The 24,090-nt window shown below is 36.9% G+C and overlaps 1 protein-coding gene across 1 annotated transcript; it reads right to left on the bottom strand.

The window, feature by feature from the left end:
• Positions 1-448: 448 nt before the first annotated feature.
• On the bottom strand, positions 449-24,008 carry LOC136691401 (sushi, nidogen and EGF-like domain-containing protein 1). Its single transcript, XM_066663961.1, has 6 exons — positions 23,945-24,008; positions 5,362-5,486; positions 3,182-3,463; positions 3,082-3,112; positions 687-751; positions 449-592 (listed from the first exon to the last, which is right to left on the bottom strand). Exons 1-6 carry the CDS (start codon positions 24,006-24,008, stop codon positions 449-451), a joined length of 711 nt encoding a protein of 236 aa, XP_066520058.1.
• Between the last annotated feature and the right edge of the window lie 82 nt (positions 24,009-24,090).

Here is a 24,090-nt window from a genome sequence, read left to right as displayed (position 1 = left end):
TATATTCCAGGAACCTCCTTTGGTAAAACAATTTAAAATTTAGATTTTAAAAGAACCATTTACCAAAAGTGTCAGGATTGGGGGAGCAGTTCAAAAATGCACAGGCTAGAGAGAGAGAGAGAGAGAGAGAGAGAGAGAGAGAGAGAGAGAGAGAGAGAGAGAGAGAGAGAGAGAGAGAGAGAGAGAGAGAGAGAGAGAGAGAGAGAGAGAGAGAGAGAGAGAGAGAGAGAGAGAGAGAGAGAGAGGATATATATATATATATATATATATATATATATATATATATATTTACACCACACATAATTGTCATTAATAAAAAATGTGTCTCTATGTATTTGTAGTGCCCCTATGTGTAAAAAATTCACAGACTTTCACAGAGCATTAAAAATATAATTACACTTTAAACTTAGTGAAAGGAACTGAACATTTACAGAGGTTAATAAATAACTTAATAAATAAATTTGTGATTTTTATCATCAACACGGAAGGCCCATCGACCAGGCTTGCCGACATTAGTGCTTGTACGAAGGTTGGTGGTACTGGGGACTGAAATGGCATATTGTTGGGTGTTGTCCCAAGTGAAATAACCAGCCTGGAAAGATTATAATCCCAAGCAAAGTATTAAATGCTACTGAAATTGTCTCTCATCTCAGAATGTAATTAAGTATTCTATTGATTTCTCTCACCTTCCAGGCTTCAGGATCATCCGGCATGTTACCATAGTTCAGCAGAACGTAAGACATGTCACTGTCTCCATCCGAGATCAAGACAATCTGGAAAGTCACCCCCTTCAAGAAGAAAATATATGTCACACACTGAACACGTAGACTGTGAGGAGTTGGTGTGTTCTCCCCGTGTCCGCGTGGGTTTCCTCCGGGTGCTCCTGTTTCCTCCCAGAGTCCAAAAACACACGTTGATAGGTGATTTGGCGACTCAAAATTGTCCGTAGGTGTGAATGTGTGTGTGTGTCTGTGTTGTCCTGTGAAGGACAGGCGCCCCCTCCAGGGTGTATTCCTGCCTTGCGCCCAATGATTCCAGGTAGGCTCTGGACCCACCGCGACCCTGAATTGGATATGGGTTACAGATAATGAATGAATGAATGAATGAACACGTAGATGTAGAGAATGAACTGTGTGGATGTGCACTTACCCCCACATCAGGCTCAAACTCCACATTACTCCAAGTGGCAACGAAGACCCAGCCTGCGGTGAAGGCTGTTCCAGGAAAGAGTTGCTGAATTGCAGATGAAGCCTGATTTATAAGAGGTCCGCTTGTGGCTTGCTCATAGGAGATGTTGTTTCTTGTGTAAATGTCAATGTCAGTCCACAGTGCAGCAATGATGTCTGCACTGATGTATGGATAGTAGCCATCATATTCAGGGATGGCTTGAAAAGACACAAAACCATCCATATAGAGCTGAGGGAGACATAAAAAATATATATATATCATTTCCTTTAAGAACTGTATGAATTCTCAGACAGTGCAGCCACTTGTCTTTTTGAGGCGATCTGTAATCATTATATGGTCATCTTTTATTTATTTTTATTTATTTGTAAAGCCAAAATACCTATTAGACTACACCAAACTGTTTACGAGATCCAAAACAGATTTGTCAGTAACATCATAAACTGCAAATGTCTAATTTAACAACCTGTATTTATGGAATTCACACAGCAATTTTGCTTTTAATTTGTGATTAGACTGTCAGCTTTGATTCGATTAAAACAAACCATGGTGCAATTGTATAATTAGTGTGGTTCGTTAGAGTATGTGTGAATGCACCCTTTGAACTCTGATGTGTACCAAACAACCGAACCACGACCAAATATCAGATATTAAAAGGCATCAGACAAAATATAATCATACGTATGCCACAATTGTAAAAGGATCAGTGTGAAATTAAACAAATCAGAACTAAAATTTAACAATGTATCGTGTTCCTGTTTGGTCTGGATCAAGGGAACAGAATTAAAACCCTTAACCTAATTTTAAATGAACACTGAGGGTAATAAGGTCTGTGATCCCTCTGTGATCATTTAACACTAATTGTATTTATTTAACACTTGCAAATATGCTGTGCGAAGCAAAATGATTGTTTGCTGGTGTTTATTATATTGATCTCTAAATATGTATGTTTTTAAGTAAAGAAAATGTAGGTAAGATTATTAAATTACTTCAGTACAAAAGTTTTTCCCAGTTGAAATCCAGAAGCATTTATTCATTTAGTGAGTTAGTTATAGCAGATATAGCAGTTATTGTAATATACTATAGCAAAGTTATTGTCTGTCAGACATTTACAATAAGATGATGTGGTTTTTAATACTTATTTTTTTACATATGCCTTTTTTCTACTTACATATAGTGTTGAGTATTGTCTTGAAGCGTAGGAGAAGGGCTGCTGAAGCTGGATCTGAACATAAGACCCGTCTCCAGAAAGAGCGTTCTGGACAGCCGTAGGTAGCACAGGAAAGAATAGCCCAAACGGTTCTGGAAAACACCCAGCAGCATGCCATCAGTTTTTTAGCACTAGTGTTACACTCTAATCACGGGGATGGTGAAGCATTGTGTTCTGTGCTTTAGTAAATATTACTAACTATCACTGCAATAAAATATCATATCAATTAAAACATTAAGATTAATTTAATTTAGATAAATTGCTATAAATATTAAAACACACACACACACACACACACACAACAACAACAACAACAACAACAACAGCAAAGACCACAAGCTCTAGATTCTGTACCGTTAACTTTAAAAGGCCAGCAACCGAGAACTCCAACATTGGTGGATGAAGGAAGGCTAGTAATAGTGGAGACTGGGAGTTGGAACTGATAGCTGTTGTCTGCTGTTTGATAACCGGCCTAAAAACAATCATTTAAATAAAAGAATCAATAGAGCAAATGCTATTAAAAGAGAATAAACTCCTTAGAGTTTTGGATATGTGGAGATCTTGGAACATTGTGAAAAAATCTAAAATTATATGTATACAGGAACATGCTCCTCTTACCTTCCAGTATTCATAATCAGTAGGAATGGTGACATACTGCAGCAGGGCGTAAGAGCTACTGTCTGCACCAGAGATCAAGACCACTTGGAAAGTGACCGCCTTAAAGAGAACAAAGATGTCAGATGTTGGTCTTGAGGCAGCAGCTCAGTTATAAGGACTGGCACTTACCTCTGTGTCAGGTTCAAATTCCACATTCTGCCAAGTGCCCACGAACACCCAGGTGGCAGAGAAGCTGGTCAAACTGAAGCTCTGTTTAATTACAGTTGTAGCCTGTTGCAAAAGGGGGCCACTTGTAGCTTGCTGGAAGGTAATGTCTCCTCTGGTGTAAGTGTCAATATCAGTCCAGAGTCCAGCGATCATGTTTGCACTTGGTAATTGGTTATATGGATAGTAGCCATCAGCGAAGAGATTATTATTAAAATCAAAAGACAGGAAGCCATCCATGCTCAGCTGAAAAAGAAATAAATAGAAATAATTACTTATAAAATTCTAAATACTGCATGAAAAAAAGTCATCCTTCTAAGCTGCTCTGTAACTAATGTTTCTCTTATTACTTGCTGTTTTCTTGTTAATCTAAAGAATAGCTGCATAGATGCATATAAAATGCACAGGTGAACTACAGTCTAATTGTATAAAAACAGGATGCCCCTGTATGGTCAGTGGAGCTGAGAGAATGGACAATGAGTGTAGAAAAAAGGTAGGTGTTCCTAACTCAATGATTCTTGTCCTATTCAGACAGAATTCATTTTACCTGAGGACATGGGGTAGAGTAATTTTTACCAGAGTATCTCAGTGGTTTTAATTCTTTCCAGTGGCCTTAAGAATCACTTAGTGGAGAGAAATATTTGGTAGCTTTATGTAGGATTTGTTCACAATAGTAGCCTACAGACGAGTTATTAACATGTATCCTACTCATTCAGTTACCATTAAACTATTTATAATCTCAGTTATAATAAATATGTGAAGGATTAATAAGGCTTTTTGCCATCATATCAGCTATCATATATTTTGAAGGACTTGGAAATAAGGTAGTTGTGGGCTGGATATTTCTGGTGGGAGGATTGTGTTAGAACAGTAGTGATAGTCTAAAAACTCCAGTATATCTGCTGTGCCTGATGCACATTATGTAATGGCAGTCCGTGAATCATCTCTGTTATTTTCAACAAGATTTCTTATTCAGTGCGAATCCACCATAAAAGTTACTGACACTGTTCAAATGGTGCTTTTGATAGCTTTTAGGGTTCATGATTGAACCCAAATGTGGTAGTACCGTGTTGGCCATAAGTGCAAAGGAATTACACAGAGATGCGGAGACTTTGGTAATTAACTCGTTTCAACAAGTATTTTTTTCTTATTTTGTTTTGTCTAATTTGTAGTACATTCTCTGTGACTTCACTTCTGGGAGATCCTTGTCGTAAAGGATTCTGAAACCTCCAAGGCTGTGGGTTCAAGTCCCGCTCCAGGCGACTATCTGTGAGGAGTTTGGTGTGTTCTCCCCGTATCTGCAAGGGTTTCCTCCATCTGCTCCTGTTTCATCCCATGGTCCAAAATACACTCTTTGATAGATGGATTGGCGAATCAAAAAAAGCGTCCAAAAAGTGTGAGTGAATGTGTGTGTGTGTGTGTTGCCCTGTGAAGGACTGGCGCCCCCTCCAGGGTGTGTTCCAGCCTAAGACAAACGTGCCTGTGGTTTGCCAAAAGTGGCAGATCATTCTGAGGGGTCACCCCACTACAGCTGTGTATCTGACCAAAGCCCTGGGAAGAAGAGGAATAACGGATGACTTCTGCTGCAACACAATCAAGCCAATGTCTGTGGAAAGCTCCATGATCTGTGCGTCTGGTAAGTCCTCGTCTCACATCATCCCGTCATCATATCCAAGGGGAGAGTAAGGTCATGTGATTTTATTTCATAGCTCAGAGTTTGGTGTTTTTAGCTCAGAGTGTATTTCTGGGATAAATTATAGCTCGCTTTTAGAATTTAGTGTAGTTATCATAGAGAAATTCCTTCATATTTTTAATCATCCCTCCTCCTTCTCATGTGTCTCTGTAGTCCATAATATTATTCGGAGGTATAATCAATTTTAAATAGTTGACGTTACATTTAATAAATCAGCTTTGGTGACTAAACCAGTCCTTGGTTATTTGTGTGTGTATGTTCTTTTAGAGGCTCACATTTGGTCATGTTCAAATTTACGTTAAAAATAATCAAATAAAACTGTGCTATTAGCACTTACTAAATGCTCCTCTTGATTACTCTTACCTTAGCCTTGAATGAGGCTTTGAACTGTGCTGAAAGTTACTGTCACAGAATACATATTACTCTGAAAAGTATTCATTGTTTTACTTACATATAATTGTGAGTAAGATCTTCCAAAGTAGTTAAATGGCTGACTGAGCTGGATCTGTTGGAAATTTCCCTCATAAAGAACAAGGTGATCAGCAGAAGACAGAACAGGAAACAGTATGGTTGGAACTGGAAGAAATATGATAATATAAATAGGTCATTAATTTGGTTGAGTGATTCTTAGTAACAGACCAGTCATATGTAAAGAGCCATCCATAAATCCTGGTCCAGTGAACAAAATTAGCTGGAACTCAAAATGTCCATTTGTTTATACCTAGGCTTATACATTTGATTTTAAAGTAAAAGGTAACAGACTCTTAGTTTTCTGAATGAACTGATTAAACATCCTTAGTATCCATGTCAATAGTGTGGAGCCTTTAATCATAAAATCAGTTTGGAGACAGTGTGAAAGTAAATGTACCCAGAGGTGAACCGGCAACTTGGAAAATCCATCGACCAGGTATTCCAACATTGGAGCTCAAAGGAAGGTTAGTGATGCTGGAGACGTGAACGGTGAAATTTTGATTGTTGTCCTGTGTCTGTAAGCCAGCCTAGAGAGAGAGAGAGAGAGAGAGAGAGAGAGAGAGAGAGAGAGAGAGAGAGAGAGAGAGAGAGAGAGATCATCAAAAATAGTTCAGGTTTCAAGCAGTAACTGAAATGATATGGCTGTGGATGTGATGGACACTTACCCCTGTGTCAGGTTCAAATTCCATGTTCAACCAAGTGCTGACAAAGACCCAGGAAGCAGTGAATCCAGGGTAAATCAAGTCCATTTGGTCTGTAACTGTCTGCAGAAGAGGACCATTTGTGGCTTGCTCATAGGAGATTTCTCCTCTGGTGTACATGTCGAGGTCAGTCCACAGTGGAGCAATGATGTCTTCCTGTATACTTGGGACGTAGGTATCGGGTGAGAGGGGTGTAAAAGACAGGAAACCATCCATACTGAGCTGAGGAAGAAGCAGAGGAAGAATTCAGTTTACCTTCAACATTATGACTGTGTCTCATTTATGAGGCTGTGACCTCGGGACCCACAAACAAGGACTTGTGTGTTTTTTGTAATTGCAATTGTGCAACCTTGATTTCCCATTGTCCACATCCCACATCCCAGGCTACTATGAAAAGAGGTTTAAGGACTTTTGACATATGTACTGGCAGGTAAAAAAAACAAAAACAAGATTACAGCACTTTATTAAGTAATTGACTGGGGCTGAAAGTCAAGAGTAAAATATTCATTGTAAAATGTTTTATTCTGAAACAGGATTGTACGGAGCCCCTAAAGTCTCATGGTGGAAAAATATTATTTAGAGACTTACTCCGTTCCCTCAATTTAGTAATTCGTTCCGTCAATTCAACAATCATTTTCAGACAGACATGAAAACAGGCTATGCGTTAGGACACTTGTTTGATCTCCCCTGTCCATTACTTATTTAAGCATTACAACCACTTTTTATAGACTAAAATATTAGTAGTTCAGGTCGAGGAGGGAGTGAATCTGATGGGACTCCATTTTGTTTTTAACTCTGCGAGTTTGGCGCGGCACATTCAGCTGGAGGCGGGACAGTGGGCTCCTGTTTTTTCGGCAGTTAGCCGCGGCTCATTCTCTCTTTCTCAAGCAAATTATTCAGTAAAATCCAGCTGATCTGCTATTGTCTTTATTTATAAATTACCACATAAAAAAAATAAATAAAACCTAACGGTGCTTTTGTGGACAGAATTGAGCCTCAACCGAGGAAAATGAGATCAGGCAATACATCATATTGTCCACAAGAGGACACCCTAAGATTTAATTTGACACATCATTCAAGGTAAATGGGCATGGTGTGATCATATGACACCTGTGACCACGATTTTTGCAAAAAATACTGGTCAGAAACTAATATTGCCCAATTTTCTCCTGTCCATAACACAATCCATGCAATGTATGTTTGTAATATTTATATAAAGTACACTACACCAACGGAAAAAGGACAGTTCCAGCTTTCAGGTCATCTTCATTCTGTATGTTTATTAAAAGTACTGTACATTTATTTCGTAATCTACGCTTTGCTGCAGACAGTATAGAATTAAGAAAGTAGTTATAAACATATGCCTATGCAAGTTTTACTGTTTCACTGATAGGTGTAATCCTCTACACAGCTTATTTTTAATGGTTTTATACATTTTTAAACATTCATTCTTGAATGACAATAGCAGGTCAGCTGGATTTTACTGAATAATTTGCTTGAGAAAGAGAGAATGAGACACGGCTAACTGCCGAAAAAACAGGAGCCCACTGTCCCGCCTCCAGCTGAATGTGCCGCGCCAAACTCACTCAGTTAAAAACAAAATGGAGTCCCATCAGGTTCACTCCCTCCTCGACCTGAACTATTCAGGATTTAGTCTATAAAATATGGCTGTAGTGTAAATAAGGAATGAACAGGAGCGATCAAACGTGTGTCCTAATGCATAGCCTGTGTCATGTCTCTCTAAACTGAGGGAAAGGTTTATTAAATTGAGGGAACGGATTCCTAAATTTGGGGAATGGATTATTAAATTAAGGGAACGGATTAAGTCTCTAAATAATATTTTTCCACCATGAGAGTATAGGTGCTCCGTAGGATTTTGACACTAAAGTCAAAATATTAAAATTAGCTCAAGGTTTACTGTGATGCTCTTATTATTTATCCAGGGTACAAATATATCTGGAAGGTATTCAGCATCTCGAAACATTCTGTCCAGTCACTTACATAGAGTTGACTGTACTGTCTTTCAAAGTAGGAGAAATTCTGCTGAAGTGGGATCTGTCGATAATTTCCATCCCAAGTAACAGCAGAGTGAACAACACCAGGCCCAAACTGAAGGAGTGGTGCAGGCAGCGCTGGAAGAAAATTGTTAAAAGTTATCATCGAACACACAACTTCAGAGACCTCTGCTAATAATGTTTTTTTTTTTTATTAAGTTTGTCAAGTTTTCTCTCAAGGTTTTCTCTTTGTTCAGTGTAGCGTTTTCTAACAAAGGACATTCTCAATACATTCTTTAAATTAAGAGCTCACAAAGTGAAGGAAAGTTCAAATAAGCTATCTAGCTGTTATAATGTCATATAATGTTAGCTAGCTGACCTTGTCCTTGTGTCTTTTCCACCCCACCTGAAGGAGAGAGAGAGAGAGAGAGAGAGAGAATTGTGTTGTAATGTTTTGAGTCACTTCTGCACCATCTCTGATATTAAAAAAGAAAAGCAGTATAGAAATATAATAAAACTGAATGTATAACTTCACATGACATTTAACCCCTCTATTTAGTAAAGGTCAGCACATGGACTCACTCAAACAGAGCAGAACGACCAAACACAGCGGAAGTGGAAAATCCATTGTGAAATGAGAACCTACAACACAGGAAAACATCAATGATGAACACACACACACTTAGCATGAGCTAAATGTAATGATCAGAACCTGCTGTTTGTGTTCATTCCATGGCATGGATAAATGTATGAATTTTTTTTAATAATTACTGAAAGATGATGTGAAAGAAATCATAAGTAATAAACAATATGCTTTTTTTCACAGTACTAACTGTAAATTTTATTAAAACTTTTAAAAAAGTCTGTTTATACGCAGTGTTGATGAATTTGGCTGAAACATCAATTTTACTCATTTTACATTTTACATCCATTTTAGGTTTTATGGATCAGGCACATGATTTCATGAAAAATATAAAACAATCTTAAGAAAATAGAACTTTTTCTCTAGATTAATTGACTTTATACAAATTTCAAAATGTGGTTTTGAATTTAAATATATTTATTGATATTAATAAAAAAAAATAATAAAAAAAAAACATATATATACTGAGATTAATGAAAAACAGATTAACTGAAAGTCTTACCAGATTACAGGTTACCAGTGCTGTGTGTAGAGCAGCTGTCTGCAGGCCACCTGATGAGAAGAGCGTAATTTTGGGTTATATACACTCTGATACAATAGCTAATGTATGCAGGTATTTACCAAGAGGAACCTGTTAAACATGGGTAAAAAATACTTTCAGTTTTGATTAAAACAGCCAAGCTTTTACCCGAATCAAGCTTGATTTTAATAATGAAGTTTGTCCTGTTCTTTTCTTTGTTTCACTCTAGTAGTTTAGCTGGAGGCACAGATTTTCTTGATAATAAATCAGCATAGCACAAAAAGTAAGGAAATGTGTGTCTGGTAGATTATTTCTTTGTTGTAACAATGCTTCTTGGCAATAATTCTTATACCATTGGCAAGCTTGTTCATTTCCCTTTTAAATTTAGCCACATTTGTAAGGAACATGCATTTGTGGGATGAGCAGTAGAGCTGTGAGTTGCGCCCGTGAAAAATTCGCCAAATCCTCTCTGCCAATGCCAAACAGCTTAGTTTAGTGATAACAAAAGTGACACATTAAAATAATTCGTATTTATATAGTTTTTTATATATTTAAAAAAGTTATGAATTAATTGCAGTTACACTGTAAAACATGTAGAGCTTTATTGATGTTAGTTGCTATAGAAATAACAATAATTATTATTTTCATTATTATTTCATTTATATTAATTTTTTTAGAAGATAGGCAAACTGCTCTCTAAAATATGTATTTATAAATTATAATATTATATTCCTTGTACATCTGTTTGTCTTGTCTGATAAGCCTGTACTCACTGGCCACTTTATCAGAAACATTGACCTAGAGCTCCTAAGATTTCCCTGTCACAAATTTGATCATTGTTGATGCCTCGGTTATCTAAGGCCAGATTAGGACAGCAGGCAGATTGTTGTAGCAGGATGTATAGAATGAGGACTGGAATTGCCTTGCAGAATTGCCACAGACTTCCCAGAATGAGTGGTGTTTTAGAGCACATCAATAAAAAATTCTTCCATATGTCCATCACACGTGTTGTGGACACCAATGCCCCTCTTACCAAGAGAGCTGTTGGGTTTTGCATCTGTTTACATTCTTACCATCCCGAGTTGGAAAACGTTGCTCATTTATTTACTTTTAAATCACTAGGTTATGACTAGAACAGAAAAAAATAATAATAATTTAATACTACAGATTTAACACTTGAGGGGCTGCAAGAAGCTGGACTGCTCAAATAAATGTTCAAAGCCTGGGCCTGTTGTAACTGTCAGAGTTTTATCAGTCATGAATCCTAGGGCTGACAATATCGAGGAAAATAAGGTCTAACGCTACTGATTTATTTTGTCACAGTTATACGCCATGAAAGAAATTATCATCATAAATACTCAGGTTTGTGACTAACCAACACCCCAGACTAACAATTTTTGCAAGGATATCTGAAGTTAGAATATGTTTAGAAGGTTTTACATTCATAAATATTAAAAACAAAACAAAACAAACAAAAAAAAAACAGGCGCATTAGAGTATTTTGGTCAACTTCAAGAAAATATCAAATATCAGTTATCATTTAAACCTCAAGCGAGGTACATTTTTGAGTAGCTAAGGATGTTTAGAAAGGAACACAACATTTTGAATATGGCTATGTTACATATTTACTGTTTAAACTGGCACTGACAACAAAAAAACAAAACAAAACAATGACCAAATCCAAAATATCTAGGGTGCATGGAGTTAATTAAATTAAGGCTCATGTTCTTTTATATTTGTTGTACTTCTGACATCTCTATCTCACGACAGCAAAGAAATAGCTAAGATGTTTTGCTGTCATAAATTGGCTTCACTTACTGTTACTTAAATTTCAAGTTTGTTGAAATTCTCTGGCCTCTTCCCAAAAATGCACAAAAAGAATGTAGCGTGTGATTTCCTTGTAAGCAACAAGTAAAGGCTTAGATACACAGACTGTAATTTTAATGAATTAAATGATTGAAAGCAAACTCCTCACAGGCAGTCACCCAGAACAGGGCTCGAACCCACAACCCCAGGTCCCTGGAGTGTGTGACATTGTAATATTGTTGTTATTATTATTATTATTATTGTTGCTGTGGTCAAATGACTGTTGCTCCCTGAAATTGGAATCAGGAGTAGCAAACTTCAGACTCATTGTTTTACTGCAATAAAGCAATATACTTAAGAAAATAAAACTGTTGAAACTATAGCAATGATGTGTCTTCTGCATTTTCCAAATAAGTTTTAAATGATTTCTAAAGAACTTCATTGACTTTTTTTACTTTAAGTAAATTTAGGTGAATGCATCACATTGTAGTGTCGGTCCCAAAGCCCTTATAAATAAGGAGGGAAAAACCTGTAGGTCCATATCTTTATTTTTGTTATTGCTGCTGTGGTCAAATGACTTTTGCTATGTGCTTCTGGTGAGACATCATAGACTCTTTCTCCTCATCCTCCACTCACTGACTCATTGTCTTACTGCCATAAAGCAATATACTGAAAAAAAAACCTTTTGTAATTATAGCAGTGATTTTTCTACTGTATTTTCCAAATAAGTTTTAAATATTTTTTAAATTCACCTCTGTTTCTGGAGAAGAGGATGTAATGCACCTTTAGGGAACAAAACTGGACCACCACAGTTGCACAAGGTTAATTTACACTCTTTGTACATTTATTGATCAATAATGTTCATTCGTTCATTGTCTGCAACCCTTATCCACTTCAGGTTCACGGTGGGTCTGGAGCCTACCCAGAATCATTGGGCACAAAACGGGAATACATCCTGGAGGGGGCACACACACACAGACACACTCACTTTTGAGTCACCAAACCACCCACCAACATGTGTTTTTGGACCGTGAGAGGAAACCGGAGCACCCACAGGAAACCCACGCAGATATTTCCTCACCATTTACTAGCTCTCCAGTCTGTTTTCGTCCTCAAACCAGTCTAATGTACTTTTAGACCATGGAGAGAACGCAAATGTTGAACTGAAATGAGGGTATTGCTCTATTCCTGCTCCATAGGTGGGTAATATTGACTTATGTTTGTGGTTTCGGATCACTTAAGGTTGAAATATCTCAGCTAACTACATTACCGAATGTGCTACAAAACTAAACAACTCAATTTACAAATGAGTTTCTGTGGTCATTCAAACTGTGAATAAAAACTTACAAAGAAGTTAAACTTAATCCACGTACAAACAACAGTCATTCTTTTAACCTTTAAAGGCGCATAGCTTCGGAATGTTAACAACCAGAGAGCAGTTCCCCACAGTCCTAGACATTCCCTTTAAGGGCTACCAAAAAAGATATTCAGAGAGCAAATTAAAAATATTTATGAGGCAGACAAATATAATGAGGCAGACAGAACGCAGTATATTACTGAAGTCATAAAAGTGTATAGATTTTTTGAATAAATACTTTGACATCACGTTACGGCACACTCATTTATTTTGATTTTTTGTATTTTTTTTTTCCAAAAGGCACATTTGTACATATATTTGGTTTGTTTACCAAAGACTTCAAATCAAAAGAATCAAATCATTATTTGAAGTGTTCTTTGTGTGTGTGTGTGTGTGTGTGTGTGTGTGTGTGTGTGTTGTTTGTTGTTAATCGAACTTTATTTTTTTAATTTTAAGTAATATGTCAATTATAATAATTATATAATAATTGAGAGTTAATTAAATCAATAACCATAGATGCCTCTAAATAGGACATGGTATTCCAACTATGAAATGAAGGTTTTGTGCTGATTACAATAGATGTAATCACCTGGAAAATGCAGAAGACATACAAGAAGGACCTGCTGTGCTGCAGAACAAATGCTTTCACATTTAATAATGTGATAAACATTTCTCAACATCTATATTCACATGCATATCTTAATAAGTGTAGGCTGAATACATTGGCTTATTTGCTGCCCTTTGTTTTAATTTGACTGTTATTTTAGTTACAGATTTAGAATTTTAGAAATAGAAAACTTGAACTTTGAAGGATCATAGTAAGGAGACAGATTTAAGCATAGTGAAATGCAAACGTAACAATGTCAATATTGTCATATATATTTTATTTACATGTTGCTATTAATTTCATGAAACAGTTTGGGATCAAGGAGGTTGAACTTTCTCTTTATATCCTCAACCCTCAAGTTCAATGAGCAATAATGAATAAAATACAGTTTTAAAATAAAGTTTAGTGTTGCAATGTGTCCAAAACCTATTCAGAATCACAGGGCGCAGGGCAAGAACACACCCTGGGCGGTTACAGACATTTGTCATTCATTCATTCATTGTCTGTAACAGCTCATCCAATTCAGGGTCGCGGAGAGTTCGGAGCCTACCCAGGATCATTGGGTGCAAGGCAGGAACACACCATGGAGGGGACCGGTTACTGAGTTTCTTATCTCTTATCTATTACAGGTGTTAGAGCAAATACTGTGGCCATTGAGTTATAAACGCAGAGAGAGTTAATAATTTTTCTATTTTACAAGCACAAGTGCTTTGAGTAGATTACATAAACTACGCTGTCAGGCTTCTTTTTCTCATTCTACCACTGCCAGCTAGCTGAACATTGAAAAATGTGTGAATTTTATGTTTATGCTTATTAATTACATACCTAATTAGGAAGGCCAGACAACATCTATACCAGAAAATAGCAAGATTATTTGCCTAAAGAAACCAAAAAATACAAAACACAATAAAAATTGTTGTCAACAATTAATACACAAACTATAAAAGCATTGTTGTTTACTAAATAGTGATGCAAAGATGTTAAAAAAGCTGACACTGACTTGCTTGAATATAAAAAGCTTTATTACAAAGAAAGGACAGCATCAGATCAAACACCATGGATTGCTTGAGAGAGGTTTTGAAGCCAATATGAAATTCCTCTGCCTGTCCATCCTAAATTCACCACTTATATAATTTTATTTATTTTTTTTAAAGTTACACTCCAGTTTTTGTTATAATTGTTTATTTATTTTACATTTGAGGCTCATTGTATGTATGAGACCAGTGATTTATTTGTGTTTAGATTTTTTATAAATACTAAATTTATTTCTATCTGATATTACATAAGAATCCCTAGAGTGGGATCTATCCGAATAAAATACCCAGAAAATAATTTTATCATTTGGTGTACATCTTTTTTCCGGTGACAAATCTAAACATTCTAAACCAAAGAACACAGACAAAAAACATATGGATCTTAAGACACTACATATTTCTCTGCCTTACTTTATTACAAATTTTTCTTTTCTTTTTGCACCACACATTTATACATACATATCAGATATAGACAAAAAGATATAGATTTAGCTATATGTATTTTCATCTCTCTGAAGAGTTTGTTGATATGTCACAAATAGATACATAGATATGTGTGTGAGAGAGAAAGAGATTAATCATTCTATATCTAGATTTATTTATATTTGGCTGCAGGCCAGCTAACACGTTCCCACCACTTTGGCTAACGTTATTTAAAGGTTATCCTAATGTTAGAAGCAAACGTTCCTACAGTAACGTCAATGGAACATTCCATAAACGTTATTAGACCTTGATAAAAGTTCTCCCATTGTTAGTCTGAAGCATTCCATGTGAACCTTACATGAACGTTCTTTAACGTTTTCTTACATACGTGTTTTACATCAATGTTTGAGATAAGGTACACATTGAAAGATGTGGATCCATTGATTGTGTTCAATTACATACATTTTTTTCTAATTTAATTCAATAATATATTTAAAATAATCTATTACTTTTTATCTTTTACTTTTTTCTAAATTTTCCCAACAGAAATGTAATAAAAACTGCTATTAGGAGAAATAACACATTTTCCACCGGGCAGCCCATTTTGTATACTGTTGCCAAGGTTACAGAGATTTGGCCGTTAGAGGAACCAGTTTTATCAGGATGATGCCAGTTTTGTCTGGTTCTTTCTAGACAGACCCTCTACAGGCAAGAAAAGAAGTGAGGAATAAAATAATGTTTTTGATGTTATTACTTGTTTTATAAGATTTGTGCGAGGTTTGTAGATCATTGTATAAATACATCCCATGGATGTAGTACATTTAAGCTAGCTAATTGATTTTAGTTTAAGAGAGCAAACATAAGTTAACTGCCATTTACCGTTAGCTAACATAAGCTATCTCGCTATCTAACGCACAAGGGAGACATTTTATGGAATCAGATTTGTGCCAAAAAGAATCGCACAAAAAAATTCATCTCAAACGTGTTGTAGAAAATAATTTTATTATTTTGTGATAGTGGACAAATATCCTTAAATGATGATTAGTTAAAATTAGAAAGTATAATTACATATTCATTGTATGAAACCTTGTATCCTCTATGCACTCATATGTTGACTCACTGATATACTCACCTTTTTAAATTCCTAAACGTTTAACATTGAACAGAGGTGCACTTAGGCCATACCAAGCTCACATAAATTACAAGTGTTAGCCAAAAGGGGGAGTTGAACTGTAGGGCATCTCAGTGACCTTAAGTCCATTAGTGACTCCTCTGAATCTTGTTGATGGGAGAGGAGTGTGGGAAGAAAAGGTATATTGTCAAGCCTACCTAAGAATTAAGGTTTTGGGGTCACGGTGCATGTGAAACTTGCACGCCTCCCTGAGGAGGAAGGTTCTATTTTGGAACTTTTTGATATTTTCTAAATTTTAATTACTTTGGGAACGGTCCAAAAAGAACATTTTTATCTTTAAACGTAAAAATTATAATTTCCAAACAAAATATCCAGCTCTGACTTTTGTGCTCCATGGTTTTAGTGCGTGAGCTCTGAGTTCTGCGCGTGCTCTCTGACTTTTGTGCGCCTGATCCCCGAGTTTTGTAAGCAGTTTGAGAAGCCTCTCGCTGCAGCCTGTAGGAAGGCGGAGTTGGACATCCAACCCCGCCCACATCCAACCACGTCAGAAGCCACGCCCGTGCCCAGTGACTTCTGTGTCCCAAATCGTGCTCTAGTCACTATATAGTACACTATTTTAAGGTAGTGTCCGAAATTGTTCCCTACCCTCGTAAATTCGAACACAGCTCACCCTAGTGCCCAAAAAACTCTCAAACAGAATTTTTTAACGTAAAAAGTAACAGCGCACGTTATGTCGGTGAGTAAAAACATTTAGTTTGTAAGTATAATTACAAAGCTCGTTGTTGTCAGTGTTTTTGCTAGATACACGAACACGTTATAAATTCGTTATTTCAGTATGTACTAGTAGGGTCGTAGATAAATACACGAATATTCAGCTGCGGCACGCGTGTTGTATGTGGTTGATTTAGCCAAATAATTAACAGAGTTACTTAATTACACACAGAAAAAACTCGCTGATAATATTGCCTCCGAGTAAGGAACAACACTTTTGACTTAAAGAAAAGCTCACAAATGTAGTTACTATGAACATTCATATCACAGATAAACTGTAATCTCCTTTTATGTTTTATTGTTTTATTGTTTTATTTTTTTCAGCATCCAGCCCACGTTCAGGCCACTTTTGACCCTTCAATGTTCAATGTTCTCAGCTGTATCTATGGTATGTTTCAGTATGCACTCTACATGGCCCTTGATTGGCCTTTTGACTTCAGGCAGGTGATTACTTCAGATTATGACTTTTTTTGAGGATACATTTCCAGTAAGGCTTTAAACTGCATTCTAAACTTTGTCATTTGTCTGTTAGAGTGACATCCCACAGGTGGTGGTGCTGGTTACTTTAGGGAGCATGTCACCTGCAGGGTATATACACATCTGTTACTGAAACAAAAATATTTACATACACATGCAGCTTTCTCTTCAGACACATTATACATTGTACTGTGATGGTGTGCATTTTGGAGAGACCACTTGTTAAAGTCGTTGTATTGAGTTATTTACATTGTTTTTGTTTGATTGGTTTATTGCAAACAACTTAATGTTTGTAAATGTAGCTGATAAACCTAATTTTCAATTATCATTTAAATTCATTTAAATATTTATATTAATTTCAGTCTGGATTTCACCTTGTTTTTTTTCTGTTAACAGTAAAGGAGACAGAATGTTTACAGTCTCCACTGACCAGGTGTTTATTATGTGTCTGTTCTTGAAGCTGAACTGGGCATTTCAACTTTCATTATGCTTAATGTCCCATAGTCTTCACAAATGAGAAAACTGGGGTTTGTTTTAAAACATTAATTGGAATGTAGGTTCTGTAGTAAATTTATATTTAGCTTCTTTGTTTCACTAAATTTAAATAAACTGTAAAACAATGTCTGCACTCTTCTATAACGTCTTTAACAGATGCCCTCATGGTCCTGGAGTAGATTCTATTAGAGATTGTCCTGGAAGAGGGGGACCAAGCTTTTTTAAAGCTGTCACTTGTGTGTCCCCTCTTCCGGGACACCGTTGGAAGACGGTCATTCCGGGACCAAGCACATTTTCAGTGGTTTGACAGTAAGTATAAAGTGCATTATTGTGTTTCAGTAAACTTTATTTTAAGATGTTTGTATTCCTTATAAGAAGAGGCGGTAATCTGATTATTAATTCTCAAATTCGACACGTACAGCTGTTGTGACTTGGAAACTCTACAGCACTGAATACAAACAACAGTTTCACACAGTGTATGGACTGGAGTGCTGCCTGTACTGTAGAGAGATATATAAAGACTGTTTACTGGGTTTGTGAACTGTGTATGAAGTTTGAGAACTGTTTCTTTTGCCAGTGGTTGCAAAAAAGTTGACAAATAAATGTTTTATGATCAGAAGATTTTGTTGGAATTTTGGAGTCAAAAGCAGTGTTGCTGGCTTTGATAATAATAATAATAATAATAAATACAATTTAATTATACAGCATTTTTCAAGGACTCAAAGCATTGTGCATGCGTTACAATACAGAGTACAAACAACATCAAAAGACAGACAAGATAAGGAAATAAAATAAGAGAACATATTAAAAGTATGCTTCTGTTTATTATTTGTTGTCCTCAGGCTGCTTTGGGCATGGGAGACATGGGGAACTTGTGGGGTATTACAGTGAGGACATGCATCCTGGGTTCTAGAGCCCATTCTGCCAACAGGTTTATGAAGATTTGGGTGTGTGAGTGAGCCAATGTTTGTGTGGGGTGTGTGTGTGTATAGATATAGATATAAAATGTTGTAAAAGCTTGAAAATAAAAAAATAAAACTACTGTGCCAGTTTTTCCTTGTCTTTAATACAGACTCCACACCCGTGACTTAACCACATTTTAGAGTTCTACAGGCCAGTGCCAATAAGGATATTCTATTTGACTATATTTCAAGCGACCGCGACTGTAGGGAGTTGTGAATGGAGCGCAGCGAGACATTCTTGAGCAGTTTTGGCACAAAGCTCTCGCGTGGGCGGGACTTCTCAGTTGTGCCTTCCCATTGGCTAATGAGTTTTTGAGTGACAACTCGGTGTCCACGGCATTCGTTGCAACTCAGTAGTGGAGAGACAGGAAAGATTTCAACGTTAAAGAGTTAGTAATTTTACAAAAACACGAATTCTCTTTGTACTTTACAGTTTTAAAACTATGAAATATCTGCAAACTCCGACAATAAATGTAGATATTGAGGTAATGTTCTGTCTAAATCAAAACATTAAATATTTTACTGTGAAAACAAACCTGTTTGTCTGTCGTTACCAGATACTGATCTGAGGTAAATGCACACCGATGTCTGTTTACTCAGGATGAAACAGAATAAATGAGCATTTATTTATTTGTAAATTATTATTCATGAGTGCTTGAGCCTCTGTTCAGAATCCTATCGTGTACTAACGTAGTGGGTCTTCGCTTTTCCATAATCACTGTTAGACGGTTTAAATGCCCAAATTGTATTTTGAAGATCACAGTTAATCTGTTTTTAACAAATGCCTTATGTGCATTTTGTTACAGGAGGTCTCAGAGAAAAGAGAAACATCACAGACAAGGGTGTTCCTGCTCCTTTAATGAATACAAATTTAATAAAGTTGTATCAAACTTCTGCAAATTCCACGGTCATTTTTGGATTTTGAGAGGAAATGTGAATGATTAATAAATCATTAATCATTATTAACAATAATGAATTAATAATAATAACAAGGATTATTAATACTAATATTTATAAACAAGAATTGTTGTGAAAAATAATTTTATTACTTTGTATTAGTGGACAAATATCATTGAATGATGATTAGTTAAAATTAGAAAGTATAATTACATATTCATTGTATGAAACCTTGTATTCATATGAATGATTAACCAGTATTTTAACCATGCATTTAAACAGTTTAGAATCTGCACACTAACTGACATGCTGACTCAGTGTTTACACCTTTCTAATTTCTTAGATCTTTAACAGATCTGCACTCAGGCTTTTAGCATAAATTACAACTGTTAGCCAAAAGGGGGAGTTGAACTTTAGGGCACCTCAGTGACCTTAAAGTCCATTACTGACCCCTCATAATCTTGGTGACAGAAAAGGAATGTGGGTAATAAAACCTACAGAGTCAGAAGGGCAGGATGAGTGTTTTGGGGTCATAGGTGCATGGGAAACATGCACGCAGAAACCTGAGTACTAACATGTCTAATTATGCATATTAATATATGTTAATCAGCCAGAAACGCCTTGTTAGCAGGGTATACGTCATATCAGGTATAAAAACTGTGGAGTCAGATGGGCAGGTCAGAACTTTGCGTGGAAGGGCACTAGGTTGCGTTTCTTATGTATTAGTTCTCCTGGTACCAGTATTGAAATAAATACTTTGGTTTGCTTTGAACTTCACTCGACTGGTTTTTGTGAAACTTCCGGAACGAGCACGCCTCCCTCAGGAGAGAGGGTGTATTTTGGATCTTTTGGAGATCTTCTAAATTTTAATTACTTTGGGAACGGTCCAAAAAGAACATTTAATTCTTCAATTGGTGACCCCGGACGTGCGGAAGTGTGAGAACAAGACCGACTTCGGACTCCTTTCCACTCGCGGCCGCAATTTATTGAGGTGGGTGAGCAGACCCTGTTTTATTCAAATTCTGCATATTGGAATTTCTAAATCAGAGTGGTGCGGAGGTCTGAAGGCGGTCTGGAGTGAGGTAATGAGCAAATCAATTTATTTTAAATATGTTTTTATAATTTTTTATTGGTTTATACATTTGGGGTTGCTTGGTTATGGTATTTATTATGGTTTCGATGGAAGTTGTGCCCATCATGGTTTTTTATAATGGAATTTAAAATGGTATAGATGGATGATTGGTGCCCATCTGAGACAGAGTGGTGGCGTCCTCAGCTCGGAGCCTGACGAGGTTTCGTGTTAATTGCCTGGTCTAAGGGTTAGTCCGTGAGAGTTCGTCTCCTCTAAAGTATATTAATATTAGCGGATGTCGTGCCCGCGAGCGGAAGTTGTCCCCGCGTATTTATTGATTAAAAGAGCGGATGTTGTTCCCGCCACAATTTGTTGTATATTTTAATGAAATTTGATTGTGTATTCATGTTTTATGTCTGGTCTGAGAGGCTGTGTTATTTTTTGGGGCTATTTGCATGACTGTTGTGTATGTCTCTGCTCGCTAGAGGGCGATAGAGGAGTGTCTTGCTGTGTATGTGTATGTGTGTGTGTGTGTCAGCTGAAAGAATTTTTTTTTTTGGGAGAGAATGGAGAAAGTGGGGGACTGATCAACCCCCTTTTCTTCTGCGGTTGTTTTTGAGTGTGTGTGTGTGGAAAACCCTCCATGTGCTGTAAAGAGCCATAAATTTTATGTGAGTGTGTTTAGAGAAAAGGGGGGAAAGGACATCTCTGTTTTTAGAGTGTCAGTGAGAGAGTGTGTTTAATGAGAACGGAAAATGTCATAAAGAGAGATTTAGAAATTAATAGGGAAAGAAATTTGTAATGGTATAAATTATGAGCTTCGTTCAAGGACAGTTATTTAAAGAATATGAACCTCAATAAAATGAGGGGTTTGTTTATTTATGACAATGAGCCTGAACGGAAGACGTTTTAAAGTAAAATATATAAAGTAAAATAAATGAGCTTTCTTGGAGACTATACATTAAGAAAATATAGACAATGAGCTCCAGAAAGACGTTTTTAGAGGTTGAGAATAGGAGAAAGGAGAGCAAGGTGTAAAGCTGAGTAATTAATAGGGTACATCGGGGAAACTGTAAGGTTTAAACATGGGAATTAAAGGGAAAATTGTTAATTGAACACTTGCTCTAATTTTGAATCTGGTTTCTTTGATATTGTTAATTTAGATTTGTGGTAGATAAAATATATTTGGTATTTTGTTTACTGCTTATTGTTCTAAGAATCTTATTTTTCCGGTTTAGTTAGTATTTTTAACTATGGTAGTTCGTCTAAAAAATTATTTTCTGTCACGGTTTGAATTTTTCGTTAATCATAACATATTTTGTAACCTGCTTGCTATTTCTCTAGTTCATAAAATTTTGCTTTCACTTGCTATAATATATCTTGTGATTTCTTGTGGCCTGTTGAGTGTGGCTGGAACCTTGTTTTCGTTTTTAAAATATAGTCGTTGGTTTAATTCTGTGTTGTGAGATACTAGTCCTGCTTTTCTTGCTTTTTCTATTTACTATAAATTGTATTTCGTATATTGGCGTGGTATTTGCTTCTGCCTAACAAGCTTTTTCGGTCCGTGGGTCGGTTTCATACTTCATGTAAATTAGGCTTGACTTGCTTTTATCTTCAATACTGTGTTTGAAGACAAACTTATGTTTTATATCAACCTGTGAAATTCTTCACAGGGTTGAGGAGGTTCTGCTTTTCTTGGCTGAGTTTGTAAACTTGACTTTAAAACTTTGGACTTTTTATTTTATATAAACTAAGGCGGACTGTGCTGAGAGCAGCGGCGGCTGCGTGGGCGATTTGCGTGGGTGCTGGGGAAACTGTTTTAATTCACTCTGAATTGCAATGAAACCTAGCGGTGATAATTGATTTGCAATTAAAGGGTGAACTAGAACGAAGACCATTTCAGGTAAGGTCCAATTTTTTAATCAGCTTCTTACAGACATTATGGCTACTCCTAGAGACTTACATAATGAATTAAACGCCATTTACGGCGTGGGGAACTGGGAATGGAAACCGTTTGTGCAACAAATTGACATAATAACTGAGGGATTAAAACTGGGACAAATACATTTGAAAAAGCGGGATGTTGTGCACAAAAGTGTGCTCCAGAGATTTGAAATATGGGCCGAATTACACACGGGGGAGAAAACTTCTTTAATCACCGGTATTAATCAGTTAAAAAGAGAGTTGGAGGAAATATTATGTCAGGCTGAAGCAGAGGTTAGTAAGGCTAGCCTTTTTCAGAGACCTAAGGCAAACGCAAGTTTAAAAATAGCTAAAACGGACATTGCGGAGCTTCAAAATTTTAAAATGGCGTTCCTCAGTCTCATTCCGCAGCTCGTGCTATTGAAGACACCAGGTCAGTCACCTTCGGACGCTCTATCACTCACTGCCGTAAACACGGAAGTGGACATTGAGTATATGAAACACAAGGGGGAGGAGCCTACAGCTCCTACAGCTCCGCCTCCCCCATATAACATAGGTCACGTCACACCAGTTGATAATGTCCCACCAGTTGATAATATCCTCCCTGTTTTCAGTGTTGATTCCGGCAAAGTGAGCGTACAGACAGACACAAGAGGTCGGGATTTTGCTTGTGAGCAGCCAGCTCAAAGTGACACATATACAAAAGCACACATACACGACCCATTCCAATTGCGAAAGCCACATGAGTCAATATTAAATACACATATGGATATTAATACTGACCGTTATGACATTATTGATGACACGGGAAAGCATGTAGAACAGGATAATCTGCGTCTTGTCGATAAACAAACACTAACAACTCCATTTAAGAACTCGATGCCACGTAAAAATAAACAAAACATCAGGATTAAAGCAGATTTAGAGGACCATGTCACAACGGCTGACTATGATCAGGATGACGGACATATAGCAGATGATGAGGACAGTGCGAATGAACGTCGTGGTGGTAGACGGATTACTGATTTGAACAAAACATTGCGTGCCATGGAAAAACTTATACTAGCAGAACAGAGACAATTGGACTTAAAACAACAGTCTTTAGAATGCGACATGCACACCTCAGACAAAACGGACATTTTGAGACGTAGCACCGGACCTCGACACCCGCCTGACAGATATAAGACTGACACTAACGTTGACACTATGTTTCCATTAGTGGCCACTAGCACAGGAACATATAAATATGTATCATTATCACTGACTGATGCACAAACTTTGGTCGATCAGCTTCTGCCTTTATGTAGTGGAGCGGCTGCCTGGATTAGAAAGCTGGACAGTCTGACAGGTGGCGTGACTTTAGCACTTGGGGATTTTAGAAATATTATTAAAAGATCAACTTCCATGGAAGCAGCTGAAATAGAGAGACAGGCTCAGACATCTACTAAACCTAACTATGATCTTTTCTATATGAACAATTATAAGGAAAAATTTGATAATAAAGACAAGGAGAGACTTAAGTTACAAAGAGACCTACTGACTGTTCAACTAGCAGAAGCCAGGAAATCTGTAAATGATAATAAAAAGCAAACAAAGTCTGACACCATGATGCCTATGACTGCACTGCCACATATGCAATCACAAGAAATATTTATGAACAAAAATACATACATGCCTACTCAATCTGGGCCACCACAAAACCCACCGTATAATTATGGACCAAGTCCATATTTCTCATATCGGCCCTACTCATGGGGCAGGGGGCGTGGTAATGGTGGGAGGAGGGGCAGGGCCCGCCGTCGGACAGCGGCATGTCTAAGATGTGGAGCTTTGGACCACTGGGCAGCACAATGTAGGGCACCACTGTCTACTGACACCAGCTATCCACAACAGGC

The sequence above is a fragment of the Hoplias malabaricus genome, chromosome 3 (genome assembly GCF_029633855.1).
Source record: "Hoplias malabaricus isolate fHopMal1 chromosome 3, fHopMal1.hap1, whole genome shotgun sequence".
NCBI classification, from domain to species: domain Eukaryota; kingdom Metazoa; phylum Chordata; class Actinopteri; order Characiformes; family Erythrinidae; genus Hoplias; species Hoplias malabaricus.
The sequence above is the reverse complement of the archived record's forward strand: the minus strand, read 5'-3'. Positions and strand labels throughout refer to the sequence as shown.

Bases quoted from the DNA above. Each gene is read 5' to 3' on its own strand.
- LOC136691401 (XM_066663961.1), bottom strand. From the start codon at position 24,008: ATGCCGCTGTCCGACGGCGGGCCCTGCCCCTCCTCCCACCATTACCAC. The intron at 752-3,081 runs GTGCAGACAGTA...TCTCGGATGGAG, and splicing joins CCAAGTGGTCTTGATCTCTG to ACAGTGACATGTCTTACGTT. The intron at 593-686 runs GTGAGAGAAATC...TAATCTTTCCAG, and splicing joins ATGATCCTGAAGCCTGGAAG to GCTGGTTATTTCACTTGGGA.